General features: G+C 38.7%; 1 protein-coding gene across 1 annotated transcript in view; it reads right to left on the reverse strand.

Annotated features, from left to right (window-relative positions):
* Nucleotides 1–418: 418 nt before the first annotated feature.
* The window catches only part of TYR (tyrosinase), a gene marked incomplete at its 3' end in the record, with an annotated part of 20,944 nt that continues 11,788 nt past the window's right edge, over nucleotides 419–9,574 (reverse strand). The window contains exon 3 of the mRNA XM_010014269.1: nucleotides 419–566. Within this exon, the coding sequence (XP_010012571.1) occupies nucleotides 419–566 (148 nt within the window). The remainder of the gene's footprint in view (nucleotides 567–9,574) is intronic.

The raw sequence follows: 9,574 nt of genomic DNA on the forward strand, positions 1-9,574 counted from the left end.
ATAGCAAGATTGGATTTTCCTTATGGAATAGAAATTAAAACAGCACTGACATTTAGAATGTAAAGGAATTGCTCCAAATGATTATAGTCATGTTAAAATGAGTCACACACTTTTGGTCCAAACTTCCTGACATACACATCCATATATGTTAATCACTATGACATCACTGAAGAACTATTTTTACCTTGGTAATAAAAGATGAATGCATTTGTCAACTTGTCAAATTATATTTAATCCAGTGAACATACAGACAGGTTAGGAAAGACATTTGCTCACAAATAATAGCAGAGTTCAGTTCTGCATGTCTGAAAATGCTGCACGTGCAAGGGCATGTAAAATTGCAGTTTTGAAATGTAGGTGTAAAACACACTATAAAACCACAAACTAAACCAGGTTTACTAAGAAGAGTTAAACTCACCTGTCAACAAATGCATGGTGTAGTACAAAGATAGGATCATTTGCAGAACCTTGTACTTGGGACATGGAGCCATTCATGTATATGTGGAGTGCATTATGCAAACCGCTTTGAGATATGTTTGATATTGCAGTCCGTGGATCAGCAAAGCCTGTATATTCAAGAGGAAATCACATGCTGATATGACAATGTGTATAATTCTCTTTCCAGTAAGACTGAATATCAAAGTACCTACTTTCACTTCATTTACATTCAGCTTTTTAGACAAGGGCTTAAGAAAACATGTAGAGGAATGCTAATATATTTCAAAGGCATAGCAAAGATGAAATTATAAGCTAAATGAAAAGCCTTGCCATGTAACTAATGAAGCATGTTGGCAAATGTACTGCTTAACTGCTTTATATTTTTAAATTTCTTTGTCCATTGTGCCTGGTTGTTAGAAGACAGTGTAATCACTGCAGACATTTGTGTGTATTCATCTATTTATGCTGAGAAAAGTTATTCACTTTGTTTTCATTTTTGATCGTTATACTTACAGGTTCCTAAGATAAAATGGGCTATTTTATCTCGTCACATAGTCATTTAATATTGTTTTGTCTCTATAGAAGACATTATTCTATTAATAACAACCAACACAATAAAATAATAATCTTTACAAAAGAATATGGTAAATAATAATTTTCCACAGCCAGACTTGCAGGATGAAAGCCTGTAGATTCCTCCTATTTTGGAGGGCACTTAAAATATGGCCTTTCAGAAGAAGTCACACAGACCAACCCCAAATAGGAAGTGCTGGAAGATGAGCCTTTCCATTAGTTTTTATTTTGGTAGCCTGTCCATACCTCAGTTCTGATGTTGGCATTTCTAACAGCTGAGCTTCCTCCCTGCTTGTAAGGACTCCTAATAGAAGTCAACTGAACTATTTGATCCTTCTCTGGGATTTTCCAGGAGAGTAAAAGCAGAAACATACATTGTCCTCCCAATCTATTTCTTAACCTGATGCTAATTCCACTATTTTACTCTTGCTACAAAAGCTCTCTGTTGCCTTTCTTTGATCTGATTCCTGAAGATGTCTTCTCATAATTTGTGTAAGCTGTAGGATGAGGAAGCATAGCGGAGACATATTAAAACATCTTTACAATTCAATAATCAAATAAAAAGGGCTGTGAGCAAGCGTGTGCTGATTCGCAATGTTTTCCCAGTACTGTTGCAGTTCATCATGTCTGCAAGGTGGGGAAAAGAAAGATCATACCTATTCTCTTGAACACTTACATTATTTACTTATTTGGATCAAGAACTAGCATTTAACAAGGATCAGCAAAATACTTTTGAAGTGAATCTTCCAGCAGCCCTTCTGTTTCATGCTGTGACTCACATCACAGGACAGTCTCTGACTTTGCAGGCTGGATTCACTTGGAGGAAATCTAAAATGTGCTGACTATCAGTGGGTGCTCAGTTCGTGGGACTGAACTAGAGCTGGTGTGAAAGAATCACTTCCCTGTCAAAAACCTCATATTTAACATGGAATTCAGGTACACAAGTGCCAACTGTTTTGCTCTTTGGATTTGTTTCTCTTTGAGTCACACAATGTATTTACTGAGACATAGCTAGCAATGCCTTATGAGTAATGTCATACTCTGTGAACTCGGAATGCTGAGTTTTAGACCCCACTGGGAAATGATTGCATTGGTTTGTTACTATAAAATCCCTCATCGGGTTTTACCTCATCTGTTAACCTCTTCAAACAGGGAAAAAAACATCTGGCATAAAAACACTGGTAATTATAACAAGGGTCAAATCATAGCTGCGGCACCTAGGAAGCAATGCACCATAATAACCATCCATCTCTCTGATTGTAATAGTAGGACTAAGATTTTGAGAAATTCAACAGAAGTCAGAGTAGTTGGAGGAGGTAGACTTGGTTTCTGGTGAAAACTGCAAGACTTCAGGGTAGAGAGAGTCTGAATTTAGACAAGAAAGAGGACCATGTGAATGAGTACAGATAGCTGCATGTGTACTGTGATTATTGAGGATGCTGCATGGTGACATAAACAGCAATGGGAAGAAGTTCTCAAAGGGAAAACATTGCCCCCAGAAATTTGCCTGGTGGTCAATACTGTTACCTAGCTGTCAATCAGGGGAAAACAGCAGACTAAAATATTATCTGTGAAGAATGAAGTACATTGTCGGTATGGCTAGATCTCACAGGAAACTATGGCAACAATTCTGGCCTTCTTTGCTGATGGCCACAGTGTATGATCATTGGAATCAGGTGATGCAGCAATACTTGGAAATTACTGTGAATAATAACTGAAAATGATCTATCTGTATATCATTCTGAAGCAACTCTTCCACTTGTATTCAGCTGCATTATAAGTATGTTACAGGGAAGATAAACTTTATGCAGAGTGTAGGCAGAAGGCTAGATGGTTTATATCAGACTTGGGATACTTATTGGGATACTTCTTAATGCATTGGAAACACTTGATCTACTAATTCATAAACAAATATACAAAATACTCACTTTGGCACTGGGCAACTTTTCACGGAACATCTGCACACAAGCAATTTATCTTAATTATCAAAACTCTGTAAATGGGACAGATTTAGCAACCCCACCCTCCAGCTCCCAGTTAATTGGGGTGCAGTCAGTCAGTGTCAAAGGTAACATCATGTTTAACCATGTGCATGAGAAGTTCTAATATCTGATTTCTTGTTATGAAAACTCCATATAAATTGTTATCAGGAATAAAAACACAATGTGATGTTACTGAATAAGAATAAGAATAAGAATAGGAATAAGAATAAGAATAGGAATAAGAATAAGAATAAGAATAAGAATAAGAATAAGAATAAGAATAAGAATAAGAATGAGAATAAGAGTAAGAATGAGAATAAGAGTAAGAATGAGAATAAGAATAAGAGTAAGACCCTGGGTCTTACTCTTTTCTCTCAGACTTCTAAAAAGACTTCAGTGCAATCCCCTATTCAGGATGACATACTATGAAATGGGGTAGAGCAAATGAAAAAGAATATGTGAAAAAAATGAGTATTATTTCAGAGTACTGGAGACTTTGCTGAGGTGGCTGCAGTAAAATCACCTCCACAGCAAATGTGAGGCTACAGACCTGCAACTGCAGCAAGCTGAAATAAGAGTTCCTGCCTCTAGATGAGGGAACTCCACTTCCTCCACCTGCCTTGCCCCCTGCTATGCCTCTCTTTCTCATGCATAACTGCACCTCCTCAGTCCTTGTACTGGCTGATTTAACTCACTGTCCTGGCAGTAAACTACCCTGGAGTGCTGGGTTTCAGGTTTTTTCCAGCCTACTGAGATACAGCATCTCATGTAAGGGTATGATGAGAACCAGTGTTGGTACTAAAAAAAGAGAGCTGACTGTGGGATGGCAGAGACTGCACAGAGAAGCAGGACTGTCGCTCATGGCAGTGATCTATTAAACCATCTGGCCACTATAGGAAGCTGTAGTATTCATACATCCTTTTAAAACCTTATTTAATTATAGTGGATTAAAAATAACCATTAGGGTCTACATCATTGAAGTGATTGGAAATTTTACCAGTGGTTTCAATAATAGAAAAATCACATTTTTAAGAGATCATAAACCTGATTCTGCTTCTGCTCATAGCACTGTAAGTCAGCAACAATGATTCAGTGGGTTTGAAGTAGCTTCACTGGAGTCAGGCCAGATTAAATCAGATGGGGGTTTAGCCCAGAGTTTACTATAGGAGAAGCTATTGATGCTACTCAAAATTAAGGCTGCCTGACAGTTTTTAGGGAGATATATAGGTGGTTCTTACTGAACATGCAGTTAGGCAAGGCACGTCTTTTGATAAAGGTTTAATTATGCTGTGGATTTTACAATCCAGTAATGGAGACCATGGAATTTCATGTACAATCAGTCAAGGGCAAAGCTTTTTATATTAAAAGCAGGTAGTGTTTTCCTCAGTTCCTCATTTGCTTCTGACTGAAGCTCTGCATAGGTTTTGCAGGACTTGGAGAGTATTAGCGACATTCAGTGCTACAGGAATGGAGGAACCATTCCAACAATCCCGTCTCTTATGATTACCTTAGTGGTCTGCTTAACATCTATGGCATCCCTAACATTATTAAGCTATTCATAACGGTCTTGCAGGTGTCTTTCTTAACTGTTTTTCTTACAAAATAAATTTTAGTTTTGTATGACTTTCTAGGTCAGTTGTTAGGACAATTTGTAGACAACACCAAGCTGGGTGGGAGTGCTGATCTGCTGGAGGGCAGGAAGGCTCTGCAGAGGGATCTGGACAGGCTGGATCCAATGGGCTGTGGCCAATGGTATGAGGTTCAACAAGGCAAAGTGCCAGGTCCTGCATTTGGGCCACAACAACCCCATGCGACACTACAGTCTTGGGGAAGAGTGGCTGGAAATCTACTTACGGAAAAGGACCTGGGGGTACTGATTGATGGCTGAACATGAGCCAGATTGTGCTCAGGCAGCCAAGAAGGCCAACAGCATCGTGGTCTGCATGAGAAATACTGTGTCCTACCAGGCCAGGGCAGTGATTGTTCCCCTGTACTGGGCACTGGTGAGGCCACACTTTGAATCCTGTGTTCAGTTCTGGGCCCCTCACTACAAGAGAGACATTGAGGTGCTGGAGCAGGTCCAGAGAAGGGCAACAAAGCTGGTGAAGGGTCTGGAGCACAAGTGTGATGAGGAATGGCTGAAGAAACTGGGAGGGTTATTCTGGTAGAAGAAGATATGGCTCAGGGGGTACCTTATCGCTCTCTACAGCTACCTGAAAGGTTCTACTGAGGTGGGGGTTGGTCTCTTTTTCCAAGTAACAAGCGATAGGACAAGAGGAAGCAGTTTCAAGTTGTACCAGGGGAAGTTTAGATTTGATATGAGGAGAAAATTATTTACTGAAAAGGTTGTCAAATGCTGGAACGAGCTGCCCATGGAAGTGGTGGAGTCATCATCCCTGGAGGTATTTAAAATGTGTGGTGTACAGGGACATGGTTAGTGATGAACTTGGCAGTGTTAGGTTTATGGTTGGGGTCAACGATCTTAAAGGTCTTTTCCAACCTAAATTATTCTATGATCCTATTCTATGTCTGAGTCCAACTGGCTGATATACTTAGTCCCACTCTCCCTTGGGATGATTATTTTCTTTAATAAGGATTTCACATTTTAGAGAAGTTCAAGTCAGACGGATACACTTACTTTAAAAGAGGAAGGATATAAGAATTTTAAGGCCGTATCCTTGCTGGTCTTTGAAGTTAGTGATGTTCTTCTGGCTTATGTTTGTGGAGCTTTTCTGCCATTGGCAATCTCCCAGGAAATTTTTCAGAGTTAAATCTTAAATATTTTCTCAAGCAATGTTATTACTGTAATCTCTCTAGAGTGAAGTAGTTGCAAGATCTGCAGAATTTGGCCTAGGGGCTCTAGTAAATGAAAGTTTGTGATTGTCTAATTTAGACCATGTCATCATCTAGATTTTTCCTTAAAATGACTGTTGTAGAGCTTCACTGTGGACTGTGGACAATAACCTTTCCAGTTCTCTAGTAACAGCCCTCTGCAAGTTCACTTCCTCAATGTGCAGCACAAATTTACCCAGAGGTTGACGTTTGAGCTGGGTGAGAAAGCCGGTTGTAAGGTAAAACTTTTTTAATTAGAAGCTTTCTGTTGGCAAACTTCATTTTGAGAAACTATTTTTCATTAACTACATGGATCACAGTGAAAGTACTGAGAAAACTTTTCCAGCTGAAAATCTCTTATTTCAGTAAAATGGAAAATGCCCTATTCAACTGAAATTACATTTTGAAATGTTTGATGTTTTATTCCATTATTTCATGATAGAACAGCAGTAACAATACCTAATTGTGACAGACAGTGGAATGCTATGACATGGCTTGACTTGATATCATGTGTCATGAGTTAGTTATGAATAATGAAAGTAATATAGAGTTTCAGATTTTTTTTCTTTTTAAATGTTATTTTGTGCCAAACTTAGAAGGCACTGATTTTCGTTTGAAGTTGCCATAAATAAAATAATTTCAAATGTGGAATTTGCTCACAGATAAAAAGAAATTTTAAGGTTTTCAGCCATATCTTATACTTAGGAGATAGCATTTGAGGTGTCACACCAAAACTGAACACCACAAAGAAGAAACCCGACTATTTCATTTGCAGCCAGCTAATCCATATCAGATCTCACCTGATGCTGATAAACTACACTGATTTTCGGTTCTCATCTTGTATCCATGAAGTGTCCAGTGAAGTCAACAGTGTTCCCCAGTTAGGGCCATGATTCAACAAATCCTAGTTAAAATAATTTTTTTCCACTTCAAGGAGCAATGTGCAAGCTGCTTTTAACCTCTTGTTTTCCAGATTAAACAGAAACTGCTCTGTCCCAAAGTGAAAGGGCAACCTGTGTGTTCAGCCTCAGGGGCGTGTTTTACCGAACAATATTGGCCTTTGCTGTTTGTGGCTGTTGCAGTTACTCTTCAAGTGACAAAATTTCTGTCTCTGTAGCAACATTTTCTATTAGTCAAACAGAGATTCAGCCTGATAATGATGCTCATACCTACTCCTTTGAAAGGTAAAATGGTGTCTTTGTTCCAGTACACTCAAGCATGGAAGAGCATAGAGTTTTGCCTAGAAAGGATTCTTCTGTATCACTGGTTCTTCTAAGTGAGAGATGAAAAAATCATTTCCATTACAGAACTAAAACTGAAGAGTAAATCTCACATTGGTGTAAATTAGGAGCCACTCAATTGCAGTTACTAGCTTGGTTCTGGTCACTAGAGTAGCTCCAGTACAGTCAATGGACTTACTTTGGATTTACATCGGATCTAAAAGAGATCAGAATTTGACCTTAGGTGTGTTGGCACAAACTTGTGTAAACAAGTAAAGAAGGATGGAAAAGTTTTTTCCTTAGGAAAAGTAATAAGTGCTAGGAAATACAGAGTGTTAGGTTTGTAAGAAAGCTGTGATATAGAAGTAGGTACTGGCACAATAAATGCAAGCTGGCAATTCTGTACAACGAAAAAAATAAGCAGGCCATTTTTAAGTAAGAAGCTAACACAATATGGGATTTTTTGGCAGTAATACTTGTTGAAAAGGCTGCCACCATCTTTTTTAACATTAGCCATGTATTCTTGGCTTCACGTTGCAGTTCACTATCTTATTGGCTAAATAAGTGAGTTGACAGAAATGTTCGTGGTCCTGTGGTGCAAAGTTGAGTCTTGATGTAATTCAGGTTAAAAAGTAAAATAACCTCAAAGAAAAAAATATGTAAAAAAGCTGTGTCCAATGGAATAAGCTCCATCTCCGTAGGAACGTAGACAAGTTCCTACTGAGCCACACCTGGCTCACATTCAGACAGACTCATCACCAAAAAAGCCCTTATTATGGGATGCTGTGGACACACTTTTGCTTCAGTGGTTTCTGGCTCTAAAGAAATATTGTTGTGGAAACAAAGATAATATCACTCTGTTGCCTTTTAGTCTTTTCCATATCAGTCCTTGAGCACTGTAGATCTCCTTATTTAAGCTATAAAAGTTAGACAACAGCGTAGGATCTGGTAATTGCACTAGGAGTTAGACTATGACCAAACATGGTCGCTTTATTAATAGGATTTCCCCTAGAATAGAGAAGATCTAATGTTAGCTTGTTTTGGTTTCATGTTTACAGAGCTACTAAGGAGGGGACATTCATTGCCTCAGTCTTAGCCTACTAAGCTACAGCTTCCCAGGCTCCCTCCACATGGATCACAGAAGTTACAAAGCTCCATCTCCACTGCCAGGAGAAAAGTAGCTCCTCAGGCTCTTTTCTTCCCTTTAGAATCACATAAGAAGGGTCCTACAGATTCTCCGAGAGGGTTACAGTATGTGTCATGGAGAGCACATCTTGAAGGATTGGTAAAACAGGCATGGTCTGCACTGTGTTAAGCTGACTGGATTCATCCAGAAGAAATGAAGCATCTATGACCAACAAAATATAGGTTCTGTAGCTGCCTAAGCTGTATGGATTCTGAATTATATCTGGCTTGCATACATCCATGAGAACATGTATTTTTTTCCACAAGTCTATTAGAAGAACCATCTAAATCACAAGAAAAAACATTAGAATTTATTAGTGGCAAACATGATATGCCTTGTGTGGTATTTGGAGGGCTCCAAATGACCTCAGTGGTGAGCTGGAGCTTCATAACCTCAGTTAGGAGAAAGATGAACACTCTTCAGCTTCTGAAGGGTTGTTACACAGAACAAAAGAACTCACTTGGAGGAAAAAAATGATCCAGAAGAGCTCTTGTAAGGTGCAAAGATATTACCATTATTTAAAGCATGACCCTCTTCAGGTGTGATTGGCAGATGACACTATGATATTAACAAAGACCAGCCATGACTGTGTTTGCTAGCCACGAAATTAATGTGACAGAGAGACAGCAATAGAGAAAAGGTTTAACAGATTAATGAAACAAAACACTGACTCCAATTTTAGAGTTAAAATAACTTCTTCCAGGCTCTTTGAGAAGTGGAGGTGCTTTCCTGATCATTGTGCTATTCTGTTGAACATAGGTACTGTTATTTTCAATAAGCAAATGCATCCATTTTTATCAAAGGGGTATACTTGATCTATGACTCTGTTTAGCTGCCAATTTAGACTTAGCACTGGCAAAAAGCAGTTTTTGCCCTTTTTATGCAAGTACTCACTCAATTACTGTTTTTTAATGAGAAGTCATGGTACTGAATTTTTGGCTTTGTGAGTGGTCTGTTTTGACTCTGCTTCTCAGTAAACCCCTGTGTGGCTCAGCATAACTTCCATAGACTGTGCATTTGCTTTTGTTCACAGCACCAGCAGCACGATGGTACACTCTCATTATTTTATGACTTCTTTATTTCAGTTCCCTTTTCTCTACTGCTATTCTAATCTTTGCATCTATTTACATACTTTAAGGACAAAAATATGAGCAAACCTCTACTCAGTTATGTCACCTTTTTCTTCCCTTAATTTGTGTGGTTTCTGTTTTCAAAGGTAAAAAGCACAGCTATGTTCAGAACTGGAGTCAATTAATGTCTGGATTCTCAGAACACAAATTCCACATTTTTGACTGGTTTTAGAGCTTAAACTGCTTCTTCCTCCCTTCCCCCCCGCCGCGCCC

The sequence above is a fragment of the Nestor notabilis genome, unplaced genomic scaffold (genome assembly GCF_000696875.1).
Source record: "Nestor notabilis isolate BGI_N333 unplaced genomic scaffold, ASM69687v1 scaffold10735, whole genome shotgun sequence".
In the NCBI taxonomy this organism is placed as follows: domain Eukaryota; kingdom Metazoa; phylum Chordata; class Aves; order Psittaciformes; family Psittacidae; genus Nestor; species Nestor notabilis.